Source organism: Rhinatrema bivittatum, chromosome 4 (assembly GCF_901001135.1).
Source record: "Rhinatrema bivittatum chromosome 4, aRhiBiv1.1, whole genome shotgun sequence".
NCBI classification, from domain to species: domain Eukaryota; kingdom Metazoa; phylum Chordata; class Amphibia; order Gymnophiona; family Rhinatrematidae; genus Rhinatrema; species Rhinatrema bivittatum.
In genome coordinates this window covers 22,886,309-22,905,054 of record NC_042618.1, presented here as the reverse complement: position 1 = coordinate 22,905,054, position 18,746 = coordinate 22,886,309, and the positions used below count along the sequence as shown (strand labels likewise).

General features: G+C 41.8%; 1 protein-coding gene across 6 annotated transcripts in view; it reads left to right on the top strand.

Moving 5' to 3' along the window:
• Positions 1-18,746, top strand: part of BTBD7 (BTB domain containing 7) — a 235,697-nt gene that overhangs the window by 202,185 nt on the left and 14,766 nt on the right. For all 6 annotated transcript variants that reach the window (XM_029597853.1, XM_029597852.1, XM_029597851.1 and 3 more), the window contains 2 exons: positions 13,874-14,063; positions 14,307-14,485. In XM_029597853.1, coding sequence (XP_029453713.1) covers positions 13,874-14,063; positions 14,307-14,485 — 369 coding nt within the window. The remainder of the gene's footprint in view (positions 1-13,873; positions 14,064-14,306; positions 14,486-18,746) is intronic.

The following is an 18,746-nucleotide window of genomic DNA, read 5'->3' as shown; positions in this document are numbered from 1 at the left end:
TGAACCAAGCAATACTACACATAGTATTCTAGCACCTGTGGTATAGCTGAGGGCTGCACAGCTTAGTGTGTGTTTAGGAATAAAAGACATTGGGTTAGTAATTAGGTTAACTATTTTAAGTATTAGAATTGTGAGTTTGCAACAGTCACTTAATTGATCTGAAAAGTTGAGAGTACTGGTTCCTGGACAACTAGTTACTAGTTTGATTCCCTTCCTCCTACCCACCCACCCACCCACTTCTCCTTAAGAACATAAGAAATTGCCATACTGGTTCAGACCAAGGGTCCATCAAGCCAGCATCCTGTTTCAAACAGTGGCCAATCCAGGCTACAAGTACCCAAACACTAAGTAGATCCCATGCTACTGATGCCATTAATAACAGTGGCTATTACCTAAGTCAGCTTGATTAATAACAGTTAATGGACTTCTCCTCCAAGAACTTATCCAAACCTTTTTTAAACCCAGCTACACTAACTGTGCTAATCACATCCTCTGGCAGCAAATTCCAGAGCTTAATTGTACATTGTGCTACTTCCTAACTTCATGGAGTGCCCCTTAATCCTTCTATTATCCAATAGAGTGAATAACCAATTCACATTTATCCGTCTAGACCTTTCATGACTTTAAAGACTTCTATTGATCCAAAGACAACGACAAACCTTTTCCGTAGGAAAAAAATCAGCAGAACCAGGGGTCACGATTTGAAGCTCTAGGGAGGAAGATTCAGAACCAATGTCAGGAAGTATTTCTTCACGGAGAGGGTGGTGGATGCCTGGAATGCCCTTCCGAAGGAAGTGGTGAAGACCAGAACTGTGAAGGACTTCAAAGGGGCGTGGGATAAACACTGTGGATCCATAAAATCAAGAGGCCGTCAATAAAGAGTGGGTGGCTCGCCAGAATGACGGCTACTGCCTGGAGATAATACCCTTATTCAATAAACATACACATGGTTACTGTGACTCCAACATCGCTCTAAGCTACAACAGCAAGAGGAAATGTGGAAAAAAGGATTCGCACTCACAAAGTGGGGAGTAGCTGGCTTGTTACGGCGGTTACTACCCCAAACCAAATAAGCCTGATACTTCACTTTCAATGCATATCCAGCATAGCTCTCTGCTTCAACGGCAGGGGAGAAGAAAAACTGATACTTCACGCATATCCAGCATAGCTCTCTGCTTCAACGACAGGGGAGAAGAAGAAAAACTGATACTTCACGCATATCCAGCATAGCTCTCTGTTTCAACGACAGGGGAGAAGAAGAAAAACTGATACTTCACGCATATCCAGCATAGCTCTCTGCTTCAACGGCAGGGGAGAAGAAAAACTGATACTTCACGCATATCCAGCATAGCTCCCTGCTTCAACAGCAGGGGAGTAGAAAAACTGATACTTCACGCATATCCAGCATAGCTCTCTGCTTCAACGGCAGGGGAGAAGAAAAAAGGATTCGCACTCACAAAGCGGGGAGTAGCTGGCTTGTTACGGCGGTTACTACCCCAAACCAAATAAGCCTGATACTTCACTTTCAATACATATCCTGCTTCAACGGCAGGGGAGAAGAAAAACTGATACTTCACGCATATCCAGCATAGCTCCCTGCTTCAACGGCAGGGGAGAAGAAAAACAACCAATAAGGGCTGAATAACACAGTCTGGGTAAAACAAATAAGCATGGGTGTAGCTTGCTTATTGCGGCGGTTACTTCCCCTACTACCCATAACTAATCAAGCTTGATATTTCACTTGGTTGCAGCTCCATCACTGCTCTCTACATTAATGGTGGGGGTGGAAGGGAAATAGAACCAAAGAGCTAAGAGAAACAGATAAGTATGAGAAAAAAAATGTGAAGCTTGCTGGGCAGACTGGATGGGCCGTTTGGTCTTCTTCTGCCGTCATTTCTATGTTTCTATGTTTCTATCATATCCCCCCTCAGTCATCTCTTCTCCAAACTGAACAGCCCTAACCTCTTTAGCCTTTCCTCATAGGGGAGCTGTTCCATCCCCTTTATCATTTTGATCGCCCTTCTCTGTGCCTTCTCCAATGCAACTATATCTTTTTTGAGATGCAGCAACCAGAATTGTACACAGTATTCATGGTGTGGTCTCACCGTGGAGCAATACAGAGGCATGACATTTTCCATTTTATTCACCATTCCCTTCCTAATAATTCCTAACATTTGTTTGCTTTTTTGACTGCCACAGCACACTGAGCTGATGATTTCAGTGTATTAAAAAAACAAAACAAGACCAATGCCTTGGAAAGTAAATTTACTGAATACAGTAATGCCAGACTCCGGCCGAGTTTCGCCTTTTCGACTGCATCAGGGGCTTATGAATTCATACTTTACAAATGTGTTCACATACACATTTGTGTAAGAGTGTAAATCTCAGCTGCTTTGAAATGGTTACAATGGTAATTTGACAACCACTTTATATTTATATCTTGAAGATTACTCAAAGATTCTTCACTTGGCATTCACATATCTCAATTTCAACAAAACCCGAAAATGGTGCGATGCAGTCCACACACAAGGAAGGTGACAGCCAATATGTGCTCAGACACAAAGGAGCAACTTTTTCGGATTTTGTTGAAATTGAGATTTGTGGATGGTGGCTCCTAATATGGAACTTAACATTGTGTAACTACAGCTTGGTTTCCCTATTTGCATCACTTTGCACTTGTCCACGTTAAATTTCATCTGCCGTTTGGATGCCTAATCTTCCAGTCTCGCAATGTCCTCCTGCAATTTATCACAATCCATTTGTGATTTAACTACTCTGAATAATTTTGTATCATCTCCCACTTTGATTACATCACTTGTTGTATTCCTTTCCAGATCATTTATAAATATATTGAAAAGCATTGGACCAAGTACAGATCCCTGAGGCACTCCACTGTTTACCTTATCCAACTGAGAAAATTGACCATTTAATCCTACTCTCTGTTTCCTGTCTTTTAGCCAGTTTGTAATGTACAAAAGGCCTCTTATCCCATGACTTTTTAGTTTTCTGTTAAGCGCCAAATTACGCTTTATGACGCTTATCCAGGGATACAAGAACACTTAGATTTTGTAGAAAGTATAATTTTTATTGATCAATATAAGTATTCTTGGGAGATGCTGGATGCACTTTCTGTGATAAACTGACCACCAGCATCTCCTTGTATACATGAACTGATCCTTCTTTTATAGGTAAAATACAATACAGTACTAGGTCAGAAATTCTGTACTTGTGTGACCACCTAGAGAATCATGTCAACAGAATGATAGATTATCCCTAAACTACCCTGATTATTTTTCCAAGGTGGGGCCCATTTACCATCACTCTTTAGATAGTCCTTTGTTCTGTTAAAATCTTGCTGGTCAGAGCAATTACCACACCTTAGACTGTGTTTACAGATGTCCCTTTTAATGGTGCCCCTGAAGTGCCAGTCTAGCTTGAGGTTCCAACTGTTGCCTTCTGCTTTTGTGACCCTATAATTAGGCATCACAAATTGTTGCCAGCTTCAACTGCTGTCCAGGTGTCCTTAGAATTCCTGCAGGTCAGGCTCAGTAGAACATTTAAAGTTCACATAGCCAGAAAGGCTAAAATAGCAGAGGATTCTGGGTCAGTTGCCATCTCCATGTTGGTCTCAAGCTCAGGCACACATATTTCTTAGAATCCTCTCATGAGGGACTTTGTCAAAAGCCTTCTGAAAATCCAAATACACTATATCTACTGGTTCACCTTTATCCACATGTGTATTAACCTTTTCAAAAAAATGAAGCAGATTTGTGAGGCAAGACTTCCCTTGGGTAAATCCATGCTGACTGTGTTCCATTAAACCATGTCTTTCTATATGTTCTGTGATTTTGATCTTTATAATAGTTCCCAATATTTTTCCCAGCACTGAAGTCAGGCTCACTGGTCTATAGTTTCCAAGATCGCCCCGGAGACTTTTTAAATATTGGGGTTACATTGGCCACCCTCTAGGCTTCAAGTACAATGGATGATTTTAATGATAGGTTACAAATTTTAATTAATAGATGTGAAATTTCATTTTTGAGTTCCTTCAGAACCCTGGGGTGTATACCATCCTGTTGGACTCTATACCCTCCCGGACAAAGAGTGCCACACCCCCACCAAGTTGATCCTCCCTATCATTGCGATATAATTTGTACCCTGATATAGCACTGTCCCATTGGTTATCCTCCATCCATCAGGTCTCTGAGATGCCAATTATGACTATCTCTTCTCCTTCCTACGCCAATCATTTTTTTTGTTATATAGATTACCCTCTGCCTAATAAGGTGGAAAATCTTCAAAATAAGAGTAGATTAGTGATTTAGAATAACATATAATTAACCCTGATTTTAATGGTTGAATAATTTGTGTTGCTAATCATTCACAAATTGTCACCTAGTTATCAATATAAAAACCTTAGATTTGAGACACCAAATAATGTAAAACCCTAGTCAAATTTAAAAACCCTTAAATTGAGGTATTTACTTTCTCCTTAATCAGCTTTTAATACTTTAGCAACTCAATAAAATTAAGAAGCAGACAGAAGTCCAGCAGCAAGTTGGGGGCTATCCAGTCTTTTGCATCAAGTGCCACAACATGTTTGATTATCTACTGGTTGGTGAGAGGTTGTGTTTGCGCACCTGGTAGAAAGAGCTTCTGGATCTCCGAGAACGAGTCTGTTTTTTTGGAGGCTAGAGTGGCAGACAGAGGTATATAGAGGAGATCTTCAGGGACTTAGTAAAGCACTCCCAACTCCAATCAAGCAGCCCAGCCCCTGTTCTGCTTTGCAGGAGCAAGTCAACTTGCAGGAGATCTATACCTCTATTATGGCAGGAAGAGATCCTGTAGCTAGGACTAGCCCTCTAGGTGACGCATTATTCTCTCACACTGAGGATGTTTCTCCAGGACCGTGTGCAGGGTTAGGATGGCTGTTTTAGTGGGTATTTGATCATTAGGAATGTAGATAGCTGTGTGGTTGGTGGGTGTGGAGATCACTTAGTAACTCACCTGCCTGGTGCAAAGGTAGCGGTCCTTGTGTGCATCTTAAGATAAGATTTTAGAAAGTGCTGGGAAGGTTCTGGAGGCTAAATTTAAGCTTTTAGATAGGAAACTGAAATCCAAAACCTCCATGGTTTCATTTTCAGAAATGCTCCTTGTTCCATGCCCAGGACCCCAGAGACAGGCTGAGCTCCAGAGCATCAATGTGTGGATGAGATGATGATGCAGGGAAGAAGGTTTTATATTTGTTAGGATCTGGGGAACATTCTGAGAAGGGGTAGCCTATTTTTATGGGATGAGCTCCACCTTAACCAGAGTGAAGCCACTCTGCTGGTACTAATATTTTAAAAAAGGAGATAGAGCAGCTGTTAAATTAGACCATGGGAGAAGGCAGAAGTACATGGTTCAGAGGGATGTATTTTCCAAAGATACTTGAAAAACAGGGACATTAGAATATCCCAGGAGAGAGATTGTGTTTAAGCTGACATGCAGAGTAGTTGCTATGTGAATGTTTTATTAGTTTTATTTTTTTTAATTTATTTTATGTTATTTCTAAATGATTATGTATGTTTTGACTGATAAGCAGGCTTATTTAGCTATGCTGCCTGGGTGACATCATCCGGACGTCATGGGGCAGAGATTTTTCTCTTAGCTTGAAGAGTTTTGCAGATGCAGCTGTGCAGTTGTTCCCGCGCTCCTCAAACTGATCTCCTCAGTTTCGTTTTTTCCATGATCTGACACGGACGTATGAGATGAGCTCTCTTCTTTTTCCTCACAAAAAAAAAAAATCTGCACTTTTCAGTGTTACAATGCCGAAGACTCCAGGATTTAAATATTGCCAGTGCAGCAAGATCATGTTTTTACCTGGACATAATTACTATTATTTGTGTCTTGGTCCCAACCATGATCAAGCAGCCTGCCTGTAGGGACTGCAGGAGAATATCTCCCCGGGCCCAACGCCAAATAAACTGTAAAACAGAAGTAGCCCAGATGGATATAGACAAAGAGCACCCAGATGTGAATGACATTAAACTGTTGGTACCATTTGCTAAGTAGGTTGTGAATATAAAAAAAAATTAAAGAACAGATAAGCATACTTTCAAATGTCTATATTTAAATGCCAGAAATCTGAACAGTAGAATGTATAGTATTATATGAGCCTATAGATGATATAGGCATTTCAGAGGCAAGGAGGATAACCAATAGGACATTGTGATACCAGGATGTAAATTATATTGATGTGATAGGGCAGAGTTAACCATGATAAAAATCCTGCAGAAAATAAAATGCACTGTGGAGTTCTTATGGATAGAAATTCCATGTGTGATGGGTAAGAGTATAGCAGTGGATATATACTACTGGCCTACTGACCAGATGGCCAAAATAAAGAAAGACTGTGAAATGCTAGCTAAAATTTAAAAAGAAAATAACTTTAGCAACACAATAATGGGAGATTTCAGTTACTCTGGCACTGACTGGGTCAGTGTCTCATTGGGGACATGCCAGAGAGCTTAAGTTTCTAGATGCTATAAATGAGTGCTTCATGGAGCAGCTGGTCCTAGAACTGATGAGAGGGGCAATTACTTTAGATCTAGTCCTCAGTGGAACACACAACTTGGTATGAGAGGTTACTGGGGTGGAGCTGCTAAGCAATAGCAGTCATAATGCGATCAAATTTGACATAATCACCAGAGGGGAGGACATTAAGTAAAGCTACTACAGTAGTATAAAACCTTTAAAAGGGATAGTGTAAGCAATGTAAGGATATTCGTAGCTGGGAGAAGGCTTTCTCCTTCCCTTCCTTCTCTAGGGGATACTGGCCATGCTCTCTTATTACCTTATATGTGATCCTAAAAGTCTAGGGAAGGACAACTGTCTCAGAATCAGACTGCTTTATTTGTCAGACTTTTCAGGTTTAGTAGTTAGAATAAAATAGACAACATATGTCAGCATTGGTTTATACTAAGTAAAGCTCCGCATCATTAGAAACTTAACATATCGGAGACCTTGACTTTCTTACGGTATATTAATAAACATAGTTGGCTAACTACCTCCAATAGCTTTAGGAGATTACCTTACATTTCAGCCTGGAGCAGTCTCTGCCAAAGGGTGCAGGCATTCTTGGCCTCAGCCACCTGCTTGTCTGAGCCCTGCAGAAGAAAAGACAGGTTTGACACAAGCACCCTGATGACAACAGGACTTCTTACGTACAGTATTACAGGATACCAGAGCTCATCTGCTTCATCTCAGGGAGAGGCGAGGTGTGCAGGCTCAGGTGTCATCTTCAGTTGTTGGTGGTTCTTTCACCAGCTCCCTGAGCCCTCTCCTGGCTGCTTTAAACAGGCATAGCATGAATATGTAAGAATCTCATGCATAGTCAAGCAGTGGGACAGATGGGTTTGTTTCTCCATTTCAACTTGCTGGCCCCACTCTCCCATCGAGGGAGATCACGGCTCTTGCTGGGTGGCAACTTCTGACCAGGATCTGATCTCTGTCCTGATATGTCAGCACTTTTCTGTGAGCCGACCTGTTTGATAAACTGCCCTTTGGCAGGCTGGTTTTCATCTCTGGGCAGATTTGGGGGGGCTTTCACGTCTGTGACCTGTCCTGTCCTAGGCAGTCTTAACTCATTGTTGTGAAAAGAAGCTATAGCCCTTAAGTTAAACAGGCAGATCAGATAACCTGGGCATGTATTGTTATTCTGGTCAAAAGTTCCTCCTCATGTTTCTTCTGTTGAAACATACATGCTTGCATCCATCTTATGAAGTCAGCGTCCCTCTTGTAGGGCCTGTATTCATATTTGGTTGTATAAAGTTCTAAAACCTTCTGGTAACTTCTATAAATTATGAGGAAATGAGATAAAAACAAAAAGAAGCAGTTGGGTTAAAAGTTTGCATGAGGCCATAGACATTATTTAAAAGTACCATTTTGGAAGCCCAGATAAAATGTATTCCATGCATTAAAAGGTCGAAGGAAGACCAAATGATAGCCAGTGTAATTTAATGGTGAGATAAAGGAGGCAGTTAAAGATAAATGGAAAGCAGACACAAATGACGAAAATAGGCAAATGCATATGCACTGGCAAGTTAGATGTAAAATAGTAGTTAGGCCAAAAGAGACTTTGAGAAAATGCTTGTCAATGAGGCAAAAACCAATTTAAAAAAAAAAATTTTTCAAATGTATTCAAAGCAAAAAGCCTGTGAGGGGATTCAGTTGGGCTGCTAGATGACAGAGGTCAAAGAGGTATTCAGAAAGGAGAAGAACATAAGACAAATTGAATGAATTCTTTGCCTGAGTTTTTACGGATGTTTGAAATATACCCATCAAATGAAATTTAGTAAGATAATGGCTCACTTCCTCAAATGAATACTAAAACATAAATTCAAAGACTTGAGGAAAACTGCAAACTAGCAGATTTTATGTTTACCACTACTTATTGTGAGATAATTTCAAAAAAACCAACAGAGAGTGGTATCAGAGTAGATAGTGCTTCCAATCTCATGGGCTCTTGCCCTTACAGGGCTGCAGCCCCTCTCCTGTTCAAGCACTGTTTGATCACGTCACTTACCACTTCCCATATGGTGTTTTTTAATTTTGTTATTTTTTATGGTTGCATCTTTTCACTTTAATTCTATTTTACTGTGCAAAAACCTCCCATTTAAAATTCCCCGTTTAAAACGCACACCTCACCTTCCCATTTATAGAAACATAGAAACATAGAAATGACGGCAGAAGAAGACCAAACGGCCCATCCAGTCTGCCCAGCAAGCTTCACACACTTTTTTCTCTCATACTTATCTGTTTCTCTTAGCTCTTGGTTCTATTTCCCTTCCTCCCCCACCATTAATGTAGAGAGCAGTGATGGAGCTGCATCCAAGTGAAATATCTAGCTTGATTAGTTAGGGGTAGTAGGGGTAGTAACCGCCGCAATAAGCAAGTTACACCCATGCTCATTTGTTTTTTCCCAGACTATGTTATACAGCCCTTATTGCTTGTTTTTCTTCTCCCCTGCCGTTGAAGCAGAGAGCTATGCTGGATATGCGTGAAGTATCAGTTTTTTCTTCTCCCCTGCCGTTGAAGCAGAGAGCTATGCTGGATATGCATCGAAAGTGAAGTATCAGGCACATTTGGTTTGGGGTAGTAACCGCCGTAACAAGCCAGCTACTCCCCGCTTTGTGAGTGCGAATCCTTTTTTCTTCTCCCCTGCCGTTGAAGCTATGCTGGATATGCGTGAAGTATCAGTTTTTCTTCTCCCCTGCCGTTGAAGCGGAGAGCTCTGCTGGATGTGTGAATAAAACGAGAAGCTTGGGAGTGAGTGCCGAGGTGGTGACCTGGATTGCAAATTGGTTGACGGACAGAAGACAACGTGTGATGGTAAATGGAACCTTCTCTGAAGAGAGAGCGGTTTTAAGTGGTGTACCGCAAGGATCGGTGTTGGGACCGGTCCTGTTCAATATCTTTGTGAGCGACATTGCGGACGGGATAGAAGGCAAGGTTTGTCTTTTCGCAGATGACACTAAGATCTGCAACAGAGTGGACACGCCGGAAGGAGTGGAGAGAATGAGACGGGATCTAAGGAAACTGGAAGAGTGGTTGAAGATATGGCAGCTGAGATTCAATGCCAAGAAGTGCAAAGTCATGCATATGGGGAGTGGAAACCCGAATGAACTGTATTCGATGGGGGGGGAAAGGCTGATGTGCACGGAGCAGGAGAGGGACCTTGGGGGTGATAGTGTCTAATGATATGAAGTCTGCGAAACAATGCGATAAGGCTATAGCAAAAGCCAGAAGAATGCTGGGCTGCATAGAGAGAGGAATATCGAGTAAGAAAAGGGAAGTGATTATTCCCTTGTACAGGTCCTTGGTGAGGCCTCACCTGGAGTACTGTGTTCAGTTCTGGAGACCGTATCTACAAAAAGACAAAGACAAGATGGAAGCGGTACAGAGAAGGGCGACCAGGAAGGTGGAGGATCTTCATCGGATGACGTACGAGGAGAGATTGAAGAATCTAAATATGTACACCCTGGAGGAAAGGAGGAGCAGAGGCGATATGATACAGACTTTCAGATACTTGAAAGGTTTTAATGATCCAAAGACAACGACAAACCTTTTCCGTAGGAAAAAAATCAGCAGAACCAGGGGTCACGATTTGAAGCTCCAGGGAGGAAGATTCAGAACCAATGTTAGGAAGTATTTCTTCACGGAGAGGGTGGTGGATGCCTGGAATGCCCTTCCGGAGGATGTGGTGAAGACCAGAACTGTGAAGGACTTCAAAGGGGCGTGGGATAAACACTGTGGATCCATAAAGTCAAGAGGCCGCCAATGAAGAGTGGGTGACTTGCCAGAATGAAGGCTACTGCCTGGAGACAATACCCTTATTCAATATACGTACACATGCTTACTGTGACTCCAACATCGTTCTAGCTTCAACAGCAAGAGGAAATGTGGAATAAAGGATCTGCACTCACAAAGGGGGCAGTAGCTGGCTTGTTACGGCGGTTACTACCCCAAACCAAATAAGCCTGTTACTTCAATTTCTATGCATATACAGCATAGTTCTCTGCTTCAACGGCAGGGGAGAAGAAAAAACTGATACTACACACATCCAGCAGAGCTCTCTGCTTCAACGGCAGGGGAGAAGAAAAAAGGGTCGCACTCACAAAGCGGGGAGTAGCTGGCTTGTTACGGTGGTTACTACCCCAAACCAAATGTGCCGGATACTTCACTTTCGATGCATATCCAGCATGGCTCTCTGCTTCAACAGCATGGGAGAAGAATAAACTGATACTTCAAGCATATCCAGCATAGCTCCCTGCTTCAACGGCAGGGGAGAAGAAAAACAACCAATAAGGGCTGTATAACATAGTCTGAGTAAAACAAATAAGCATGGGTGTAGCTTGCTTATTGTGGCGGTTACTACCCCTACTACCCCTAACTTATCAAGCTAGATATTTCACTTGGATGCAGCTCCATCACTGCTTTCTACATTAATGGTGGGGGTGGAAGGGAAATAGAACCAAGAGCTAAGAGAAACAGATAAGTATGAGAGAAAAAAGTGTGTGAAGCTTGCTGGGCAGACTGGATGGGCCGTTTGGTCTTCTTCTGCCGTCATTTCTATGTTTCTATCAGTTTTTCTTCTCCCCTGCCGTTGAAGCAGAGAGCTCTGCTGGATGTGTGAAGTATCAGTTATTCTTCTCCCCTGTCGTTGAAGCAGAGAGCTATGCTGTCTATGCATTGAAAGTGAAGTATCAGGCTTATTTGGTTTGGGGTAGTAACCGCCGTAACAAGCCAGCTACTCCCGTCTTTGTGAGTGCAAATCCTTTTTTCCACATTTCCTCTTGCTGTTGAAGCTTAGAGCGATGTTGGAGTCACAGTAACCATGTGTATGTTTATTGAATAAAGGTATTGTCTCCAGGCAGTAGCCATCATTCTGGCGAGTCACCCACTCTTCATTGGCGGCCTCTTGACTTTATGGATCCACAGTGTTTATCCCACGCCCCTTTGAAGTCCTTCACAGTTCTGGTCTTCACCACTTCCTCCGAAAGGGCATTCCAGGCATCCACCACCCCTCATTTAAACCATATATTAACTTATCTCCTGATAAGAGGTGTGCGTTTTAAATGGGGAATTTTAAATGGGAGGTTTTTGCACAGTTATTATTAATTAAAGTGAAAAGATGCAACCATAAAAAATAACAAAATAAAAAACACCATATGGGAAGTGGTAAGTGACGTGATCAAACAGTGCTCATACAGGAGAGGGGCTGCAGCCCTGTAAGGGCAAGAGCCCATGAGATTGGAAGCACTATCTATTCTGATACCACTCTCTGTTGTTGTTTTTTTAAAGTATCTCACAATAAGTAGTGGTAAACATAAAATCTGCTAGTTTGCAGTTTTCCTCAAGTCTTTGAATTTATGTTTTAGAAATATACCCATACCTGAAACAGACTTTAATGATGGAGATTGTGAGCAAATAAAACATATGTGACAATGGAGGTCATAGTAAAAAAAAAAAAAAAAGTTGACAAATTATAGAGAGTAGCAAATCACTGGAATCAGACAGCATCCACCCCAGAGTTATAAAAGAACTAAAACATGAAATCGATAATCTGTTAGTAATCCGTAACCTTTCATTTAAAACAGCCACGATTCCTGAAGACTGGAAAGTGGCCAGTGTGACACTGATTTTTTTAAAAAAAGGACTCCAGTGGTGATTTGGGAAACTATAGATCAGTGAGCTTGATGTATATGCTAGGCAAAATAGTAGAAGCCACTCTTAAAAGCAATCACTTACCATATAGCTAGGCATGGCTTAATGGGGAAGTCAACATGGTTTTAACAAGGGGAAGTCTAGTCTTACCAGTCTTTTAGAATTTTTTGAAGATGTAAATAAACGTACATAAAGGCGAGCCATTTGATCTACGAGTATTTGGACTTTCAGAAGGCATTTGACAGTACCCTTCATGCAAGACTCCTCAGGAAATTACAAAGTCATGGGCTAGGAGGCAGCGTTCTATTGTGGATTGGTAACTGGTTAAAAGCCTGGAAACAGAGTACGACTAAATGGTCAGTTTTCCAAATGGAGAAAAGTCATTAGTGGTCTATCAAAGAGATCTGCTGTTTAACACATTCATAAATGATCTGGAAAAGGAAATGAGCAATGTGATCAAATTTGCAGAAGACACTGCATGGCACTGCAGAAAGAACTTGAGACTAAGTATGAACATAAGAACTGCCATGCTGCATCAGACCAAGGTCTGATGTCAGTGCAGGGGTATATATACTGTGACATCAACTTTGCTCCATCTCCATCTGCTGGTAGAGGTGCATTACCCACTGGTTTGGATTAACCTGTCTTCATTAAAGAAAAGGAAATTATCAGGTAAGTAGTAATTTCTCATTCTTCACTACCTCTCCTCTCATATCTGTCTCTACACCCTCCTCATGCCCTTCTCCTCTACCATCAATTCCCAACTCTGGTCGTTCCACGTGGCGGCACCGTGTGCTTGGACTAGACTTCCTGAGCTGATGTATCATGCTCCTCCTTTCACCTTGTTTAAATCAGATCTAAAAACCCACCTTTTTGAGGCTGCTTTTAAATCTTAAGCTTGATTGTCCACCTTCAGCCTTTCATCATTATCTTATTATATGAAACTCCCCAAGTCTCTTGACTTGTAATTTTGTCTTGATTAGGTTGTAAGCTCTATTAAGCAGGGACTGACTCTTATGTGTTTATACAGTACTGCATACATTGAATAGTGTTATAAAACTGTTTAATAGTAATATCCTAATTCTTTCTGTGTAAATGAGGTTTCTAGCTGAATTTTTTAAAAATAACCTTCATATGTTACCTATTCAGGAGGCTGATGTACTAGCTTGAGAACATTTTACACAAGAGGGACTATGTGAAAACACCCAAAAATGACTGTCTTCGTGTGTGAAAAAATGTACAAATTTCAGGCAGTTTCTGTAGTGAACTTCTTGCATAATCCACTATGTGCCAAAGCTTATTTAAATTCATAAACCATGAGCTACTGTAATACAAAAACATGCAAAGTGGCTCATTATTTATGAATTAGTACAAATCTGCCAGACAAATTCTTATTTGCATGCTGGTGTTCACAAAAAACTTTTTTTTGGCCTGCTCCAGAGTTCAGGTTCACATGAGTTTTCTACACAGCTATAATTTGCATGCATAGAAAATCTCCCCACAAACAAGACCACAGGAAATCTCCACGGGTTAGTTCATCAGCCTCCCGGTGACTTGCAACAATTTTAAGTGGGGAGCTTGCTAACTAGTTTAACCTTTGAGTGCCTCCTGTCAGGCGTTTTAACAGTAGCTTTGCAGTAAGCAAACTTTATCTATCTTGTTTCAGTCTGTGCTAGATGAGATGATGGTGGAACAAACCGACCTGGTTCGCTTGCGGATGGTTAGAATGTCCAATGTTCCTGACACTCTTTACATGGTAAACAATGCGGTGCCACAGTGCTGTCACATGATTAGCCATCAGCAAGTCAGCAGTAGCCAGGCTAGCCCACCAACAGTTGTAGCAAATGAAATACCAGGTAAGATTAATTTACCAACAGCATGTGGCATGGGTGATCAGTTACTTTTATGTTGACTGTTTTTCTGTTTCCCCATCAGCTTCCTGGTTTTGTGCTACTTTGTTCCCAGACGTTATATTGCTAGAGACCCTGGAATTGCTTTTAGGCAGCTTGAAAGTCAGCTGGTACTGCCACTTTACTTTCAAGATGGGTGTTAAGAACAGAGTTAAATTTTACATTATTCCTTTTTTTTTTTTTCTTCAGTTCCTCTTCTAGCTGTTGTTAAAGAAATGATCAAACGTCTGCAGGAACTCCGTCACACAGAGCAGGTCCAGAGAGCATATGCTCTTAACTGTGGAGAAGGAGCCACTGTCAGCTATGAAATCCAGATTCGTGTTTTGAGGGAATTTGGACTTCCTGATGCTGCTGCAGAACTTCTGCAGGTAAAAATAACTCAGCTGTGCTCTATGATGGCATCATCCCAAACTTGCTTCTGTTTTAGAAGTAGAATGTTGCATGGCCTCCAGATTTTTAGATAAGACAGCACTGAAAAAATATTAATTTTTCATTTATTTATTTATATTCCACTTTTTGCACTGCTTCAAAGTGGATTACATTCAGGTACTGTAGGTATTTCCCTATCCCCAGAGGACTTACAATCTAAGTTTGTACCTGAGGTAATGGAGGGTAAAGTGACTTGCCCAAGGTCACAAGGAGCGACAGTAGTGAAATGAAGTTGTTGTACATCCATGGTAAGCAAACAGTGTAGAAGTTTAATAGTGTGCAGAAGCATGATCTTTAGTAGCTTGGTAGCTGAACCATAAGAATACCGTACTTGACAAAAAGCAAAAGGATTGTGCCCAGAGTGCAAAAACATTGACAGCTTAATTAAGAAAACAGATATTTGATTTTTTAAAATGATGTGCACAGACAGGCTGTCATAAACAGATAAAGGCCTAACTTCTGTGCATTCTGGGGCAGATTTTATAAATCTGAGTACGCGGGATTTCAATAGATACGCGCGTAGCCATTAAAATCCGGGGTTAGCGCGTGCAAGGCTGCCAAAAATCGGCAGCCTGCGCGCACCAAGCCGCACAGCCTGCCTCCGTTCCCTCCCCCCACCTTCCCCCTCCCTTCCCCTACCTAACACCCCCCCCCCAACCTCTATCATGAAAGTTATGCCTGCTCGAAGCAGGCGTAACTTTGCATGCGCCGGCTGCCGCGCTCCATGTTCCGGTCCGGGGGCTGGTCCGGAGGCTGCGGCAATGCCCCTGGGCCGAAACCACGCCCATGGCGCCGCCCCCGGATGACGCGCTGAACGCGTCACTCCCCCTTGACATGCCCCCCGATGATGCGTGGATCGCAACACGCTCCGGGACTTATGCGCGTCACGGGGCTTTGTGCGAGCCGGAAGCCTATGCAACATAGGCTCGGCGCGCAGGGGGTGTTTGGGCCAGGTTTTCGGGGGGGTACGCGTGTACCCCCTGAAAACCTGGCCCTCTGCTTTCCTCTGGAAATGAGGGGGTCAGGGAGCTTAGAGAGAGCACTGGGAAAAGCAGATCCGATTATATGTTTGTTTATATATATAATTTATTTTTTTTTTAATAGTTATGTCTGTCAGCCCCTGCACTGCCTTGCACTAGTGCTTGACTTTTGTCTTTGTGGGCCCTGTTTAGGAATGATAACATGACTGTGTGTTAAATAATCATTTTCAAAGCCTTCTACAGATGGTAGTGTTCCTCTTATGGTTAGTCTTGCCTTCAGGTAATCCCTCTGGAAATACTGCACCGGCATTAATAGGTGTGTATCTCTCTTTCTTTCTCTCCAGCATATTCTAGCTAGTTTTATGTGTAACCCCTGTGATGCTTGAACCCAGATTCATGTTTTCCAGGGTTTCTTGCACAGGGGGGGATGTTTCCTTTCAAGGCCTTAGCTTTGCGCTTTATTTTTCTCTTGCACACAACGCTGGCAATCTCAGCCTAGAGGATAACAGTAGCTCTTCAATAAGACACAAGTTGTTTGGTGGTTTCCAACATTTCTCTCTTATTGATAGTGTGCAAACGATGATTTAAAGTCTTTACAGTAGTGCACTTCATTTTAAAGAAGGTACAAGTTCTATTAGTAAGTTCGTGACTTCTTCCAGTCTTTCTTTCAGATGTTAATTCAGTTGAACCATTTCTTCCAAATTCTTTGTTTCTTGATTTCTTCCCTTCCATTGGAATATAGGGCAATTGCGGTACTTCCCTCCCAATGTAGATGAAGTATCATAGATTGTGTTTTAAAGGTTTTAATCTTTTATCTCTTACATCCTCTTGTTGTATCAAGGGTGACACCATTTTCTCCTCCTCGTCTTCAGTAGATATTCATGGGCCGTTGCTGAGGTCCACCTCCTCCCTTTTCTCCTTCCTCGTTCTCTCAGGGTGGCTGGAAGTCATCCTCTCCTTGGATTCTGGTGATCTCGGGTTCCTGTTGCAGGAAGGGAACCTCTTCCACTGGACAGAAGAGTAAAATTAAGTAAGCGTAACTGAGTCCAAAAGGAATTTGGCACTCTAAACTCAAATAAGTTAAAGATGGCCTGAGAAGGGTGGAAAGAATCTTTCATCCAAAAGAAAAATCTCTACGGAGCTTAAAGTTAAGACTTAGAAAAATGAGAGCACAGGACATATTGCATCCTGAAAAGCAAAAAGGATAAATCTAGAAAAAACAAACAAACTAGGATTGCTCCATTGCTAGCTTCTACATGGAGCCACAAACCACAAATCTGTCTACCCCCAAACAGTATAATCCTTATCCAGTATTAGTAGAGAACCAACAGGATCCCTACATAGGGAAGATAATCTGATCATAAATATTTCCATACAGAAGCTGCGTCTTCCTGTTAATAATCCTCAGAGCATGGTTGCATAGTGATTCATCCTGATCTTGTGGAAATTTTCTTGCTTGAAGCAATCTCCAGATTTAAGAACATAAGAAAATGCCATACTGGGTCAGACCAAGGGTCCATCAAGCCCAGCATCCTGTTTCCAACAGTGGCCAATCCAGGCCATAAGAACCTGGCAAGTACCCAAAAACTAAGTCTATTCCATGTAACCATTGCTAATGGCAGTGGCTATTCTCTAAGTGAACCTAATAGCAGGTAATGGACTTCTCCTCCAAGAACTTATCCAATCCTTTTTTAAACACAGCTATACTACCTGCACGAACCACATTCTCTGGCAACAAATTCCAGAGTTTAATTGTGCGTTGAGTAAAAAAGAACTTTCTCCGATTAGTTTTAAATGTGCCCCATGCTAACTTCATGGAGTGTCCCCTAGTCCTTCTACTATCTGAAAGAGTAAATAACCGATTCACATCTACCCGTTCTAGACCTCTCATGATTTTAAACACCTCTATCATATCCCCCCTCAGTCGTCTCTTCTCCAAGCTGAAAAGTCCTAATCTCTTTAGTCTTTCCTCATAGGGGAGTTGTTCCATTCCCCTTATCATTTTGGTAGCCCTTCTCTGTACCTTCTCCATCGCAATTATATCTTTTTTGAGATGCGGCGACCAGAATTGTACACAGTATTCAAGGTGCGGTCTCACCATGGAGCGATACAGAGGCATTATGACATTTTCCGTTTTATTCATCATTCCTTTTCTAATAATTCCCAACATTCTGTTTGCTTTTTTGACTGCCGCAGCACACTGAACCGACGATTTCAATGTGTTATCCACTATGACACCTAGATCTCTTTCTTGGGTTGTAGCACCTAATATGGAACCCAACATCGTGTAATTATAGCATGGGTTATTTTTCCCTATATGCATCACCTTGCACTTTTCCACATTAAATTTCATCTGCCATTTGGATGCCCAATTTTCCAGTCTCACAAGGTCTTCCTGCAATTTATCACAATCTGCTTGTGATTTAACTACTCTGCACAATTTTGTGTCATCTGCAAATTTGATTATCTCACTCGTCGTATTTCTTTCCAGATCATTTATAAATATATTGAACAGTAAGGGTCCCAATACAGATCCCTGAGGCACTCCACTGTCCACTCCCTTCCACTGAGAAAATTGCCCATTTAATCCTACTCTCTGTTTCCTGTCTTTTAGCCAGTTTGCAATCCACGAAAGGACATCGCCACCTATCCCATGACTTTTTACTTTTCCTAGAAGCCTCTCATGAGGAACTTTGTCAAACGCCTTCTGAAAATCCAAGTATACTATATCTACCGGTTCACCTTTATCCACATGTTTATTAACTCCTTCAAAAAAGTGAAGCAGATTTGTGAGGCAAGACTTGCCCTGGGTAAAGCCATGCTGACTTTGTTCCATTAAACCATGTTTTTCTATATGTTCTGTGATTTTGATGTTTAGAACACTTTCCACTATTTTTCCTGGCACTGAAGTCAGGCTAACCGGTCTGTAGTTTCCCGGATCGCCCCTGGAGCCCTTTTTAAATATTGGGGTTACATTTGCTATCCTCCAGTCTTCAGGTACAATGGATGATTTTAATGATAAGTTACAAATTTTTACTAATAGGTCTGAAATTTCATTTTTTAGTTCCTTCAGAACTCTGGGGTGTATACCATCCGGTCCAGGTGATTTACTACTCTTCAGTTTGTCAATCAGGCCTACCACATCTTCTAGGTTCACCGTGATTTGATTCAGTCCATCTGAATCATTACCCATGAAAACCTTCTCCATTACGGGTACCTC